The 16,808-nt window shown below is 38.2% G+C and overlaps 1 protein-coding gene across 1 annotated transcript in view; it reads left to right on the top strand.

Moving 5' to 3' along the window:
* The first annotated feature begins 304 nt into the window (after window positions 1-304).
* The window catches only part of LOC145787186 (dynein axonemal heavy chain 5-like), a 64,639-nt gene continuing 48,135 nt past the window's right edge, over window positions 305-16,808 (top strand). The window contains exons 1-13 of the mRNA XM_082598909.1: window positions 305-1,993; window positions 7,094-7,191; window positions 7,263-7,387; window positions 7,704-7,873; window positions 8,331-8,564; window positions 8,921-9,046; window positions 9,452-9,628; window positions 12,677-12,783; window positions 13,134-13,248; window positions 13,874-13,996; window positions 15,114-15,329; window positions 15,901-16,094; window positions 16,443-16,585. Coding sequence (XP_082455035.1) covers window positions 305-1,993; window positions 7,094-7,191; window positions 7,263-7,387; window positions 7,704-7,873; window positions 8,331-8,564; window positions 8,921-9,046; window positions 9,452-9,628; window positions 12,677-12,783; window positions 13,134-13,248; window positions 13,874-13,996; window positions 15,114-15,329; window positions 15,901-16,094; window positions 16,443-16,585 — 3,517 coding nt within the window. The remainder of the gene's footprint in view (window positions 1,994-7,093; window positions 7,192-7,262; window positions 7,388-7,703; window positions 7,874-8,330; window positions 8,565-8,920; window positions 9,047-9,451; window positions 9,629-12,676; window positions 12,784-13,133; window positions 13,249-13,873; window positions 13,997-15,113; window positions 15,330-15,900; window positions 16,095-16,442; window positions 16,586-16,808) is intronic.

Here is a 16,808-nt window from a genome sequence, read left to right as displayed (position 1 = left end):
GATTAAGGAATTGTTGTTTTAAAGTGTTTTTTTTTTACTTTTTAAGAAAAAGAATTGGCGAGTTGAAGTGTAAGTGTAGTTTACTTTAATGTTTTACTTCATAACTTACATTTTGTTACTAAATCTATGCAATTCCAGACTGCTAGAGTAATCTATATACGTTTTTTTGGAGAGAATAGCTCTCGATCCAGTAGAGCAGTATAATTTTACCTGTGGCACAAAGGGATACACGTTTTCAGTCTTATTTTTACTTTTCTGCTTACAGAACAACCTGTCATATAACAAAAATTATAAATAAACAAGTATGTCTGACCGAGAAGATTCTTCTCGGTCGTCTAGCAGGAGCAGAAAAAGCTCTTCATCTAGTTCCAGTGAAGATGAAAGCGACAAGTTGTCTCGTAGTATTGCCGATGCAGACAAAAGTGATGCGAGCTCAGTGACATCACAGTCCAGCAATGAGTCAAGTAAAAGTAAATCTGATGACAATGCATCTGCTGGCAAAAGCAGCACATCATCAAACTCTAGTCAGTCAGGAACAAAAACAACTAAAACTAGCTCACCTGATATTCTGAAACATAAAGCGGAAGATGATGACAATAGGAAGAGCTCGTCTGATGAAAATGATGCAAATGTTCATGAAAATTCAGACTCCATAGCAGTGGCCAAGGTTGATCAAGAGCACGTGCGTGCAGATGACAACCGCTCAAAGCAATCGCGCTCAAGCAGTCGGTCATCTAACTCTTCTGAAGCAAAAACTGATGAAGGTGAAGCGAACATTATGACAGAACAGAGCTCGTCCGGTCGCAAATCACACACCAGTACCAAAAGCAACTCAAGATCAAGCTCTTCTAGTAGCAGTGACAGTACTGATGATGAAAAAGCCAAAAACGTACCGCGAACCAATGCATCAAGTACATCATCTCAAAGAAGTCATCGCAGTGGCATTCATTCTCGCAATTTGAACTCTGACAATTTAAGCGTAAAATCTGCAGTTTCTGACGATGTGACGAAGCAAGCCGTAGATTCTCGTCCATCCAGTCAGGTTTCGAAAGCCAGTGAGAGCAGCAGGACCAGATCCAGCTTTCAAAGTACTCATTCGAACAAAGAGAAAACTTTAAGTATTGCTGAAGAAAATGCTTCCCGCACCAACTTGCCCAGCAGATCCTCACAACGAAGCCAGCAAAGCAGTGTTTGTTCCAAAGTCTTTGATGTAGCGGCCGCTCAAAAGGAAGCGGAAGAAGAAAATAGAAATTCTTCTCGTTCCATGTCTTCTAAGGTTTCAGCCAGTTCTGCAACTAGTCACAGAAAGATAGAAATATCAGATGATCTCAAACTCGAAGAAACATATGCAAAAACTAGCAGCGGAAAACAAACTCCTGCTTCTCAACGAAGTGGAAGAAGCAGCATACAAGATCATCCGTTTGGATCTGTGAGATCTTCCAGCTCATCGAGATCTAGCTCCAGTGAAAGAAGTCGATCGAGCTCAACAGACTCTGTCTCTCTTCCTGATATAGATCATGAAGCAGATGACGAGAAATCTTTGTCTCCTCAAGCCTCTCTTTTCGTTGAGACCAGTTCTAATCAAGAATCAGAGCACTCTGCAATTGCCGAGTTGAAGAGCATGAAAGTTCACAAGAATAAGCATCACCAATATTCTAGATCAAAAACACCTAACTCTTTGAAAGCCTATGCTAGAAAAGTGACGCGTGAAAACACAGGGATAGGAACACAAGGAACAGGAGTCTATGGAAACACAACAATAATCGAAAATCAAAATGCTCCTTTATTAAAGCCTAGCTTGAGCAGGTCAAGCACAAAGTCAAAACTGGATGTTGTTGGTCCGAAAGATGGTTCGTTTGTTGAAGCACCCGACAAAGAAAAGCTAGTATTAAGCCGACGACTCAGCACTTCAGTTAGGCAAGTTTTACTGGGACAACATCTACCAGAGCATATGAAAGCCCGCCACCAGGCTGGTTTGTTCGTTTCTGGCGTGGTAAGTGGATTGCTTTCAATATTTATGTCATGCGACAGTTTAATTTGACGGCTCGGCAAATTCTTCAGCAGGCCACGGGTGGGGACGTAGCTACGGGTTTTGAGGAAGCAATCACCTCCTCCTCAAATTGGTTTTAATGCTATTATAACGTTTTAATGGCATTGTATTACATGTTAAATGACGTTTCAAAAATGTTTGGCTGAATTCAGTAGCTACTGTAAATTTGTAAACAAACCCTTTGTTTCAAATATTAAAATGTTTGCCTTCCAATAGTTGCTTTTGCCCCTCTCCTAAAATTGTCTTTCTGGCTACGTCACTGTCGCGGGTGAGCTTAATATTCTGATGTGATTGCGATGTTTGGCTATTTTTGGCAAATGATTTCTATTTGCATGTGCAGTTGTAAGTTAGCGTTTAGATGGAGAACGGTTCTACACTTGGTGGACTAGTTGAATCACCACTTTGATTTGGCAGCCACTTAAACAGGACATTTCCCTGTAAGACCCGATGACACCGCCAAGTAAGCAGTACATGTTTAAGTGACTACCGTCCAGTTGTGACCCTTCTAGCATTCAGCCAGAGAGTTGATCCTCCTTTGAACTTTGGTAATTGCTAAAAAAAAAATTTAAGATTTGGGTGGGAATCGAACACACATCATTGAAATGACTATCACTGCTTTTTAGTCTAAGGTCAAGCTGTGGACGACGAAATGTTGACTTATTTACTTCTTACCAGAAATGTTTTCCTTTTTTATCTGTTTTCCCTGCAACTTCTGATTGGTTCGATGTTTCTTTGGTTTTATTAATAAAAAAATTTTGTGTTTAAGTGCCTACCTTTATATTTGGAGCTACTTTAACAGGACAAAATTCTGCCACAGCCACTGAAACCTTGAGTCAATCAACCAATCGTACGCTACGTTTTCCGTTACGTGAAAAAGGGCGCTGGTTCGACACCGCTTACTAGCATGCGGGACGGGTGTGTCTTTGGCAGGACACTTAAAGGCATGCTTGAAGGTGGTCACGAAGACTGGCTTCCTTGCCTCCACGTCCACTCTAAATCTTCAATCACCGGGTGTAGGCCTGGATACGACAAAAGCGTGGAAAGTCGGCCTAGTATGAACAGCGAGCACAGTATAAATAAAGGTTCCAAACGTGAGTGAACTGCTGCTCCCATAAACTACCTCATATTTGCCATCAATTGAAAACAACTAAATAATCTTTCATATCTTAATCACAACAACAAAATCAAACTTCAAATCCTCGCACCGCTGGGGGTCAACCACTCAAAGCCGAAACAACAAAAGTCATTCAAGAGAATAATAAAACAACTGATTTTATAACTGCCAGAAAATTTGAGTTGTTTTATTCACATCGCTTTGTTTCATCGTTTAGCAACATTGAAGTAATGTAGATAAAATAGCTTGCGTTTGCTTGGGGAAGTGCTAGCTTATCATGCAGTGATGAAAATATGCAGCGTGAAAACAAAAGTTTTCATTTGAGAGTGCCAAACGTATTTGGATTTTTTTTCCTGGCTTGCTTATTCTTATAAGCTTCTACTGTAATTACAGAAATAATGAGGTCAAAAGAAGTCCAAGTTTTGAAAGGACTTTAATGAACTTGAAACTTGCCGACTCAAGTTTATTTTTTGTAGTTTTTCTGCCACCAAGTCAGCCTCTTTCAAGTTTTGCAATCAATTTTTACATTTTACAATCAATGTTCACAGACGTTGAACCAATGCAAACGTCACTGGCCCAGTGGCGTAGCTAGGAAATGTGCCGCCCGGGGCGGATTCAGATTTTGCCGCCCCTTAAAGAAAAAGCATGTGAAAATGAAGTTTTTTTAATTGACTATAAGTGGAATTATTGTATGTTTTAAACCAGTAGCGTAGCCATTAATGTTGAAAGGGGAGGTTTTAAGGGCCGGCAGACGAAGCCCGACGGCGTCCTCGCCAAGACGACACCCAGCGGCGGGGGGTCTGGGGGGCCTCCCCCAAAAAATTTTGAAAAATTACTTTGGATTTGGTGCATTCTGAGAGCATTTTCAACAAAAATATGGGTATAAATTCCCTAGTATAAATATTCCTGTAAAATGGTGCTGTCCGGTGGCATAGGAAAAGGATAAGATCATGTTTTCCTGGAAATTTTTCGGTAACTTAATAAAGCTAAGGTTCTATGTTTTCTTGTTGCTAATTTCTGGCTGAGATATTTGAATGTTTGGTATTAGAAAAACTCGCTTTTTTAATGGAGTTTCGTTTAAGATTAGGCAAACTTTGTTTTAGAGACATAGAGACTGAAAGCATCATTCTCAATATCATGACATCACATGCGTGCCAAAGGGGGGTTGTAACCCCCAAACCCCTCCTCCCCCTTGGCTACGCCACTGTTTTGAACGTTGCCATTCTGTTTGCTTTTATTTTCCGTGTACTTCTGCATTATCAACAAAAAAACAAAACGTCCTGTCTGAAAGTGCCGCCCCCCAGACGTGCCGCCCGGGGCGGTCCGCCCTCCCCGCCCCCCCCCCCTAGCTACGCCACTGCACTGGTCTGCTGGCTGGGTTTACGCTTGCAATCAAACCTTCATTGGTTCGAACCTTCGACAAGCCTTTCACGGCTGCACAGCTCAAAATGGCACAATGGCCGCAACAGTAGAAACTGTACTCGCAGACCGCAAACAAACGTGATTATAACGTTTCTACCAAGGACTAAGGAAAAAAATGAAACCGATTGTTGGAAAGGTAACCGCTGAAAGAGCGTACGCTGCCACACTACCTCGTTGTCGTATTCAAAAAAGTCAATCCCGCACTTAGTTCAGTTCAGTTTTTATTTCTGACCATCACAACGAAAAAACAATTATATGACAAACATAGCAGAAGTCTAAAAAAAGGTAGAAGCGACAAAACGCGGACGTTATAACGTGCATGATACCAAAGCAGCACAATCAGTTTAAAATATTTGTTAAAATCGAATTGATAAACCAACAATTTGACCGTATGTTGAGCAGACCTGCCTAAAACAAATTTATAACGGTTTGTTCTCGATTTTGTGTTGATGGGTTTGCAGTTATTTGGGAGGGCGACTATCAAGCAACGTTCATGGTGAAAACTGGCATCTTTCATCGGAACCTACTTTGACTGGCTCACAAAGAGTTTTCTTCGGTCTAATTTCATTGTGCGTGCACTGGGCCAGCCAGTGTATTATTCAGTTAGCATGGTGCTTCAAAGCTAATCAAACGCCATGCTGTTTATTTTGTATGCTTGGCAAAGCGACTGGGAATATGTTTCATGATGTAAATGAACAATCACTTACTTTTGAAGCCTGCATTCGTCAAAAAGAGTTTGAATTTTATTTCTTTGTGTCAAACTATATTTAGAGAAACCGTGAACAAAAACCCAAAAAAACTTAAAGCCATGGTAACAATAAGTGAGTTGGTGAACTGCGTTTATTTATTTAGTCGTTGAACAATAATAACCAGCCGTATCTGGGATGATTTGACTTAGGGTAGGCAATGTTAAGAAAAAAGAAAAAATATGAATACAGAAGGCTGCGCAGTCGATCAAAATGCTTGGGAAAAGCGCTGAGAGTTTAGTATCACCAGCGAAGGGCCATTGTTGTTGCCAAGGGTAGATTTTGTAGGTGTAACTTTTTTTAGTAGGCTATAAGTTTCTTTTATTAACATTAAAAGACGCTAAACATTTTGAAATCGTAAACTGTTGGAAAAAGTATTGGGGAGGTATACTTCCGTTTTCAATATCTCATAAAATAGGAACTTTATAGACTTGCTTAATGCACATGAGTATGTAGTTTTGTTTGAGAGTTTTGCAGCCAAAATGTCAGAAATTCAAAGACAGAGTCATACTAAGCTAACTATAGCAAGTGGAAAATACAGACAAAGCACTCATAATGTCGTGGAAGCACTGGTAAGTCACACACTGGTTAAATCTGGGTTGTGATATCAAGCAATTATATAAGAGACATGCATGAAGAACAAGCGTCGCTTAGACGTTGAAACAACACTTGGAAGTTTAGTATAATACAGCAAAGAACTTTTTCAATCAGGGCAATCTTTTGTCCCCTTTGGTTGAGCTCATAAGTAGGCTATTGGTAGGCCTACACTTCCCTTTTTTAAGTAGGCTAAAAAAACATTCAGTGATGTTTTGTACAGTACAACAACTTGTCATGATACGTCCAATGAATGTGAAATAGCAATTAATTGGTTTCGTCCATGTAGCTTGCTTGTGTACAATTTTGTACTGATAATGTGAAGACCTAACCAAGGAAACTAATCGGTTAAACGCAGTTAAGCCTCTTATGTAATCCATTCCAGGCTAATATAATTTAAAACAAGAATGTTCGATCGGTCAGGCTAACATAGCCATCCTTGCAGAACTTAAAGCGGATCTCAAATAACCCTTAAGCAGGCTACCAAAACAAGTCTGTGAATCCTCTTCTAGATTCGCCATGTTTACTCAGCTCGGTAGTAGGCCCATCAGACTAAGAGCGTATGGCGTTGCCATACTTTCTTATCGGGTTGGCTGTAACTTGTTCCCAATGCAATACGAATTAAATTCACTGCGCGTTTATGTTTTTGACTGCTTTTTTTGCGCAATGTTGAGTTTGATTGTTTAAAATAACATTTTGGAGACTCAAATTTGACGAACAAGTAAATCTTCGTACATTGACTTGTAATTGTGTTGGTGCTCTACCATCGAGGGAGTATCAAGAAAAATTCGTCCGATATATAGTTAAGCTTTTGTAACAAAAGCTGCATAAGATCGAGAAATATTTCTTTCTTGTACTTTATTCGTTTTCATGACAATATTTTCTCTGTCTATGTGACATATAATTTTCTTCTTTGGTAGAAAGAATTCACTCCCAAGTTTCAAAAGCAGTCCACTTAATAGTTCCAAACGCACTGCACTCTAATTCCAAAACAAAAGCAGTTACTTATCTGCTTTGCTGGATGTCTTTTTTTCAGGATAGTTAAACGTCAAAGCAACTCCGGTGTGCTAAACTAGCCTTCCACGTAGCAAGATTTGATTTCTCAGAAATTTAATAACATGATACAGTAACTGTGAAAAGCTTAAGAAAGCCCTCTTTTTATTTCAGCAAAAGTTAAAAGAAGAAAAAGAATCTAAGCGGGCTCATCTGGATGCCAGGCACGATTACGTCATAGATTCGGTAGCAAAAGCGTTATGCTTGGACAGGTGAGAAATTCATGTAACATTTTAGAATGTTTGCATTCTAGAATGTTTATTACGTAATGCTTTTGGCGCAGGGGTGAGGTTGAAGATTCGTTGTTGGAAGGGACACAACTTAAAGTGATGGACTCTTTCTTTGCTCCAAGAGGATCGGCTAAACTGATGTTTTACTATCAAGAGGTGAAACCACTACACTTGGATGGTAAGATCATTTTATTTAACAAATCTTTTACATTTTCTTTGCAATACTGCTTTCTACTTTATCAAATTGTGAAACTTGGTAAGCCTTTTTCGAGAAGTTATGCAAACGCGTTAAACATTGCGAAAACGTCAATACAAACAAATATTTTGATACTTACCGTTTGATACATTTTTGTTTTGTTAACTTCTGATGCTCTTGGATTCAAACTTGCATTCCAAAATTTTTTTGTTAATACAAAAGTTTAAGTCGTTCTTGAATTTTGATTAACAAAATTCCAGAGGATAACTATTGTTTTCCGTGTTATTTTTTCACACAGCGGTTGGACACCTGCAACTGGGTCGCCCGGAGAACAAACCATTCTCTCCTCGCACGAACAAGATGAAGTTGTTCATCACCGATGGGACTGATGTCGCATTAACTGGCCAGTGCGTCTTTTTTCTCCGAAACAGCAGAGACAAACCCGTCACAGGAGACAATATTCACCGGGTAAGGCGGTATTTTGAATCAGAGGTTCATTAAAGCGACTGACTATCGCTACCGTACCGTACTAACGTATGCAAATATATTGCTTCCCCAACGTTCTTTGCGAGAAAGATACAAGGTCATACTTATCAAGACATTTAATGACTTTATTGTATCAGAATAATTATGTAAACTGTAGGCTATTAAATTTTGAAGATTTTTTTGTCGCTTTTTGTTGTGTTTGAACTGAGGGGAAGTTTTATGCGGATATAAACTGATTGACAAGATTTGAGTGTTCCACATTTACTCAAAGTAAACTAATCAATGGGGGTTCATCTATTCCACGATATATAAGCCTGGCTCGTTTTTTCTGAATTGCATAAGGCTAGAGTGCCATTGACTAGCCCAAGTTGACAGGACAAGATTATTGTTTCTCTGACTGAACTCATATTTGAATAATTATATTTCGTTTTTCGTACAGGAGATTCACATGCAACAGATGGACGCTTCAGAAGGTGGAGTCCAGTTAGCGATCGAAAAAATGTTGGAACAAATTTTCATTCCAGCTTTGAAAGCAAACAAGTCTGGCTGGGGAGAACTTTCAAAATCTGCTCAAGGCGAACAGTTGAAGAAGCAATTTCTCAACGGACTGGATTCCTTTGTAGGCGTACTGGCCGGAGCGAGAGAGAGCATCGATGAGAAAGTCATGCTGGAGGTGAGAGAGAAACAGTAACTTTAGATTTTGTCCCAGACAGCAAAACAATCGTTTTTACATTGAGTCAATGTATGCAGACGTAAAAAATCGACTGACTTGCTGTCTAGGTTGTTCGTGTTGCGCGGCTGTGCCAAGTTTTAAACTGGTTATCCTATTTCTGTGTCAAGCACGTTGTAACTTTCGTGTTTTGTCGCTTCTACCTCTTTCTAGTCCTTTGCTGTGTTCGGCATATGTTTTTGTTGTGATGGTTAAAAATAAACTGAACTGAACTGATGTTCCTGATTGTTTGAGTAATTTGCACAATAAGCAGGTATAGTTTGAACACCGAGATTGTTACCAACTTTCTGAATCTTTAGGAGTGTCACACAATCGATTTCGAACAACTTCGTGGACCCCCCGAGTACACCGTCGCTGCTTCTTCGACTGAGACATTGGAACTTGTTGAGGATTGCATGAAAGTTTGGATTAAGCAAATCCAGCAGGTTAGATAGTTTTTGTTGTACAAACGCTATGCATCATTTGAACTTTGAGTTATATGCTTACCGCTTGGGTAGCACATACGTTAAGGAATGGTTTACCTTTAGGAAAGCGAATATTAAAACGTGAAAGAAGTTTTAATTTTCTAGCATAAAAAAGCTAGTAAAGATAAGTTTTCCTCAACTTTAGCTAAGTGGTAACTGGTGGTCTACAGTACATAGCCTAGCACACGAAAAACTTTTGTTTTAAACAGTCTATTATTTTTTAAGTCTGCTAAATTAAAAACTTTTTTGCTTAAAGTTTTCAACCTACATTTTAGGAGTTTTTCTTTTTCCAACGACAGCAGCGCATAAACCACAGTTGTCATCTACTGATTTTTATGAAAGCTTCAATTATTACTTTCGGAATAGGTTTTGGCGGAAGCGGAACAGCTCCGCAGAGAAGCAGATAACATCGGACCCCGTGCGGAGCTTGAACATTGGAAAAGGAAAACGTCAAAGTTTAACTTTCTCCTAGAGCAGTTGAAGACCCAGAAAGTGAAGGCGGTGCTCGGAATTCTCCACATTGCAAAGTCAAAGCTTCTTCTAGTAAGTATCAACGTTTTTTTAAATCAACGACATATTTACGAGATCCAAAATCTGCGATGTTCTCTCTTTGCGGTGCATATTGTCTATTTAAAATAGAGTCTATGGTAAAAACATCACCTTTCTACCAAATTTCTATGTAAAATGTATGCAAAGTACCGATATAGGCCTATATTTTTTCGACCTCAGAATAATTTTGTGTGTAGGCTATGGTTTTAATTTTGATGGCAAATCTACTTTGCCTGAGTAAACCGATATCCGAGACGATTTAAAAAATCAATTATGGTTCACACAATTTTCAGTATGTTACTATACAGTAGTTATATTTTAATATGGTATTTAAACACCCTTTCACAGGACGGAATGGCCCGATTCGGTGAGTCCGATTCGGTGAGTCCGATCCCTTAACGGGGGATTTTTTCAATTTTTTTTTTTAATTACCGGTACCGTGGCCTAATTATCATTGGCGTTTTAGGGTTAGGGGTTAGGAGTTAGGGTTAGGGGTTAGAGGTTAGGAACTCACCGAATCAGACTCACCGAATCGGACTCACCGAATCGGACTCACCGAATAGTAGCAGACCCTCACAGGAAGGCACGCTACCTTGAAAAACTTTACTTGTTACACACACACATATTTTCTTATTTGAAAATTAGAACAGAAACAAACTAAATTAGAACAGAAACAAACTACCGATGTCTTGAGTTGACATACTTTCGAACGTGTTTTTAACTACTGACTGAAACCGCTTTGGTTCAGAAAAGAGGCTTCTCGCCCAGCCAGCAAATTGAACCTTTTTGCGTCAGTCAGCTCTAAAACCCAACAAAGCAACTGGCTACGATGACATTTCAGCATATTTCATACAGATCGCCTCCGTGATTATTGCCCTGCCCTTCTCAAATCTTATTAACTATTCCTTTCAGTTCGGTATTTTCCCTGATACATTTAAACTTGCCAAAGTTGTACCCGTCTTCAAATCTGGAGACAAACTTGAGGTAAATAATTATAGACCTATCTCCCTTTTATCGTCTTTCGAAAAAATTTTGGAAAAGCTCATATATAAAAGGGTCTCTTCCTTTCTAGACAAACATTCTGTCCTTGCTCCTACGCAATTTGGATTTCGGTCTGGCTCCTCTACTTCATATGCCGCTATTGATATTATTAGTGCCACCTATGAACACGTAAAAAGCAACCTGTACACAGGTTTGGTTCTCTTGGATCTCAAAAAAGCCTTTGACACAGTATACCATCCCATTCTACTATACAAACTCAACCACTATGGAATCCGAGGTACAGCAAACGAATTATTCTCCTCCTACCTAAAAGACAGAATGCAGTATGTCGCGATTAATGAACAGGAATCTGAACAGAGATGCATAACACACGGTGTACCTCAGGGTTCAACGCTGGGTCCATTACTGTTTTTATTGTACGTAAACGACTTACCAAACTGCACGTCTTCTGTTCCAAGACTTTTCGCAGACGATACCTGCCTGGTAATTAACGCTCCTAATCTAACCTACTTAGAAAAGGAAATATCGTCTGAATTACTTAACATCAAGAACTGGATTAATGCCAATAAATTAGTTATCAATCCTTCCAAATCAAATGTCATTGTAATCCCTCCTAAAAAATGCAGCTACCCAGAAGATATCAATGTACTTTATAATTGTGTTCAGATCGAACAAGTTAAGTTTGCCAAATACCTTGGCATTATTTTTGACAATGGTCTAAATTTTGAACCTCATATTAATATGCTCCACAAGAAACTTTCTATATCTGTAGGGATATTGTCGAAACTCAAATACATTCTTCCAAACAAAACATTATTACAATTATACTACGCACTGGTACATTCTCATATCGTATATGGGATAACGATTTGGGGTTCATGCTGCAAGACACAAATGAACAAGCTTAGCACCTTACAAAATAAGGCTGTCAGAATAGTAGCAGGTGGCAGGTGGTCTGATCATGTCACACCTTTCTATAAGAAACTTAACATACTCAAGCTTAAAGATTTGTACGAACATGAAATTGCTAAATTCATGTTTAAATTTGATACGGATGTATTGCCTCTGCCTTTCGCACACTACTTTGAAAAAACCAAACTCATGTATAATGCACGACTTACTAGACACTCTTCCAATGATTGTTATTTTGTCCCACGTTACGCCTCATCCCGACTCCAGCGCAGCATTAAATATGCCGGAGTGAAAGTCTGGAACTCCTTACCAACGAGCTTGCGTAAATTGTCATTTTATTCTTTTAAAAAACAACACAAATACTCACTCATCGCCAAATATTAGCACGATTAATTTTGTATTACCTTTATGCTACCGATAGACTACTAAATATATTTCTCTATGACCATCTTCTAACACCTTGTCTCAATTTTCGTTATTGAATTATTCTTATCGCAATTTTAGAACTTCTATTAGAATCTGGGGTATCTGCTTGACTCGAAGACCCATGGTCTCTTCGCAGATTCCCGTTGCTGGAAATTCCTTTTTTATTGCTGTATTTATTGTATTATATTTACCTACAACGAAATAAAATCAATCAATCAATCAATCAATCAGTCAGCATACCTTTAATCGATGTAAAAAACAGTTGATTTTCCTGCTAGCTGGTGATCAAAATCAACCATAGCGTGAGGAGCTTATTTAAAACAAATAGGGAATCACTGATCTCTGGCAACTAGCATAACCATTAGTATCACATGGTATGACTTCAGAAGTATACTTAGAGGTTACTGCTTACAGATGAACTTATCGATGACACATTTCGTGCTTTAAATTGCATTGCTGTAGCCTACTTTTCATCACTTGCTTGGAAGCTATTTTCGCCAGCAAAAGTTACTGCTTTTACATCGTTTCAACCTCTTGCCTAGAACGATTTGAGCCCAGCTGGGAAAATTAACACCTGCAAACGTTAAATCAATGTAAAAAGACGAGTATTTCTAGATAGAAAATAGACTTATGCTTGTCGGTTGTAGCCAAGTCAAACTCTCGCTTTTTGCTTGTTTCATTTTTTGTTTATGACGTCACCAGGTGTGGCGTGAGTTGGATGCTCGCATTACCGATGTAGCCAACGAGGCAAAGGACAACGTCAAATACCTGCATACCCTTGAAAAATTTTGTGACCCTCTTTACAACAGGTACGAGCAACTTTTGTTGATCAACAAGCTTTGCTAAGCATATTGTTTACAGACGTTTAAAGTACCAATACTTTACATTTGTTGTGAGTTTTCTTCTAAATGTTGAAATTTGAAACAGAACTTTTTTATCTATATTTTTTATCTATTTTTATCTATATTCATCTTATCTTCAACGATTCTATATTTATTGAGAAACACAGGGTCTCCAAAAATTTTAAAACCATTTTGAATACTGATTTCTTAGTCTTTTTAAGTTGCAAAATGTTTTGAACATTATTCAATTATCTTTTGACACAGTGTCAATCGACATGGGACAGTTGATAGATTTTTATTACTGAATTCATTTCCAGTGACCCAGTTGGAATGCTGGATGCAGTACCTCTTCTTATCAACGCCATTCGCATGATACATAGCATCAGCAGATATTACAACACATCCGAGAAAATGACTTCTTTGTTTGTAAAAGTAAGTGAGATTTGATCAAAAAAAGGCTTGAGCTGTTTTGTGTTATGAGCTAATTGCTATGAGCTAAACGCATCACGATGTGTTCCCCTCACGACCATCAGCACTCTTGATAACGCACCATGGCCGATCTTATAGCAAGTGTCTATTTATTCAAATCTTGAAAATATCAGCTAAAGCCATATGGGCTAATAAAGCTATTGCCTGAATATATGTTGTTGCTTTTATTTTTGTTTGAAACTTTTATTTATTTTTTATTTCCCATTCTGTTTTGATTTTTTCTGAAGCTGTTGCAACCGTGCCAAATTTCTTTCAAATTACAGTAATAACTTATTTCAGTCACAAGCACGTTTTAATGTTCGCGTTTTGTCGCTTCTACCTTTTTCTCGACCTTTGCTATATGCTAAAGTGTATTGTTTTTTGCTGTGAGGTTCAGAAATAAAAACAATTGAACTGAACTGTGTGCAGTTGAGCTGTCTAGCGATCACAGACATAGTCATAAAATTATTTATCACCTGTTTGAAATCACACGTGTGGCTATAGCTTACACGTTCTTTGTGATACGTTCTGAATTACTTCCTTTAAATGTGCAACTCTTTTGCTGATCCAAATTTTTCTTCTTGTTCAGGTGACCAACCAGATGGTATCCAGTTGCAAATCTTACATCACCAGTGATGGTACGCTCACCATCTGGGATGAACCCAGGGATGAGCTGACAAGCAAATTGGAAGCCTGCATCAAACTGAACCAAGTAAGTGATGCCAGAAGTGAAAAGAGTGAGGTTATGCTTTTATTGTTGTTTGAAAGAAAAGCGAGTAAGTTTATTACGAAATAATCGATTGGATAAACGAAAGCTTTTTGCATGAAAACGCTTTTGTAAATCGTCGTATTATAAAAGCATCCATTGTGCAATGTACAGTATGACTTTCTTACGCAACTAATTACCGTCCAATAACTGAAACAAAATGTGAACTTTTACTCTGAAAGCCGTAAAGGAACCCAACGCGACAATAAAATTGCTTTGCCTACATCTCCGACAATTAATTTCGTCATTTTTACATTGATTTAGCGTTTGCAGACGTTGAATTAATGTAAAAATGACGGATTTTTGCTTTCTGGGGTGGTGCATAATATGCACTGCATATTGTACAGTGTGCACCATCCTGTAATGTCACGCGAGTAAATGCTCAGCTTGTACCGAAATTAGCAGCTTGTACAACTGACCCTTTGTTGCCTTATACAAAGTACAGTTCTGAGCTTGATACACTCCCAGGTGTGGTCATGGCAACAGGCGTAATAACATGTCGCCGTTGCTTTAGTATTCCGAGGAGAGAAAAGTCAATATTTGCGGAGCCGTTACCTTTATGTCTTTTGTTAATAAATCAACACATTTTGAAATTATGGAAGCGTGTTTAGACTTGTATAACACGTCATAATATTCGCCTTATGAAATGCTCTTTTCATTCTCTGCCACAAAACCTGGTGTGCGTAATTTCTTTTCTTTCAACGAACTTTTTTATTTTTTATTGAATTTTTGTATGTCATGATTTTTCATGTTGTCTCAATCGTCCTGGCCAGCAAAGTTGTTATTTCCATACCGACGCCTAACGACCTTTAGCGACGGTGAAACAACGTAAAAATAGCGACGTTTGCCAGCTACGGTAGCTCATGTCCCACCCTATTTTTGATTTGCTGTTAAATCATGCATCGTCACAAAAGTTGATATATTTTGTTTCGAAACTATTAACTTAGTTCGATTTCAGTCGGAATCGATGTATGTTTTATGTTCTTTTTACGTTGCCAGTTGTTTAAGCAGTGAAAGCTTGCAATAGATATTTTACCTTATTTCAATCTCATTCTATTGCTAGGAATATCAACGATGCTTCCAAAAAACAAAACAAAAGCTCGAAGAGTCGCCCAACGACAGAAAGTTCGACTTTAGCGAGATGTACATCTTTGGAAAGTTCGATGCGTTGGAGAGGCGACTGAAAAAGATCCTCAGCATGTTTGAAACGATTCGCATTTATTCAGCTCTGGAAAGGTCCAAGATAGAAGGGTTAGAACCTATGGTTGGCAAATATCAGGTATTTTAAAAAGATTACTCAATTAGATAAACTTTTTAGTTTGATACTGCCGTAGACAATGACTCGCTACGTTTGCTTAGAGTTACTTGCAGATGTAGCCAGGAAGAAAAACTCTCGTTTAACGGGATCCCCCGGTTAGTCGGACCAATTCGGCTTTGTTCGTTGACTTGATTGTAGGTCTGTTATAGGCTATACAGTTGTTGAAGATTTGACCTACAAAATTAACATATTTCGAGTAAGCAAACCCAGCTACTACAAACAAGATTAACCTAATGTTACCGAAACTTTGAACACTAGCATAGCATGGCCTACCAAAGAATGTGTGCAACTTGGGAAAAACGTAACTTTTATCGAAGAAGTTAATTAAATGTTCTACAATAGAATTATTTTTGTACGGTCTATGTCGGACAATTTTTATTTATACATATTACAAACAATATTCTTTAATTATAGATTAATTTCTTGCGTTCTTCCGGTGACTGTAGACTAGACTATCACAAGATGTCGAAATTTTAACTAGTTTTTTTTTATTTCCGACGATTATATTTGTATTTACCGATTATGTTTGTAGGTCATTGTGGCGAATATGAAGAAAAAGCCTTACAACGCATTGGACCAAAGACATGGCGATTTTGATGGAGATTTTGATGATTTCAACAACAGTATTGGCGACTTGTACAACCAAATAGCCGTTTTCATGGACCAGCAGTTTGCCAAGCTCCACAGCACCTCGAGAGCCATTATGCTGCTGCGAAAGTTCGAGAAGTAAGCGTCGGTTGAAATCAATAACTTGAAAACAGCTACAATTTTGACAGACCGTGTTTTTCTTATTTGTACTTGATCTCTTTTTAAACCAACATTTTGCATTTTTGAGAAATATTGTTTGCTATTGTTTTCTTAGCGGAATATTACATTTGTGTTCTTAACCGCCTGATGAATCGTCTGATAAGATTTTTCAATTTTCAATTTTGCTTGGATAGTTGACGTTGCACTGAAACTAGATTATCAATTCATAAATGACTTAACCTTTGCTTTACGTTGCATTTTCATTGTTATATGACCTTTGAATGAAACGTTGCAAGTTTTGGGCAGATAATAATCTCTTGTTTCTAGGATTGGAATTCCGAACTTGAATATTGAAGAAAAATATCAAAACATTTTGTTCAACTACGGCCGCGATGTTGACGCGATATCAAAGATATACTCGAAGCAAAGGAATGACCCTGTGATACCACGTGATATGCCTCCAACTGCAGGTGATGCGACTGAATCTCTGATGCAACTGAGTTTTTTAAAATTTGCCTTTTAGGTCATTTTTTTAATACAAAATGTTAAAATTAACTAACCATGATCTCTTATAAGTTGTAAGTTTTATTTTTTTTGCTTTTTGTACTTTACTACGTTTTTCATCCACAAGAACCATTTAAAATGTATTTTGCAATTTTGCCAGATACATCAAGATTTCTAATAGTTCCGTAA

The sequence above is a fragment of the Aplidium turbinatum genome, chromosome 18, assembly GCF_918807975.1.
Source record: "Aplidium turbinatum chromosome 18, kaAplTurb1.1, whole genome shotgun sequence".
NCBI classification, from domain to species: Eukaryota; Metazoa; Chordata; class Ascidiacea; order Aplousobranchia; family Polyclinidae; genus Aplidium; species Aplidium turbinatum.
Note: the sequence above shows the minus strand (reverse complement) of the source record. Positions and strands in the feature narration are given on the sequence as shown.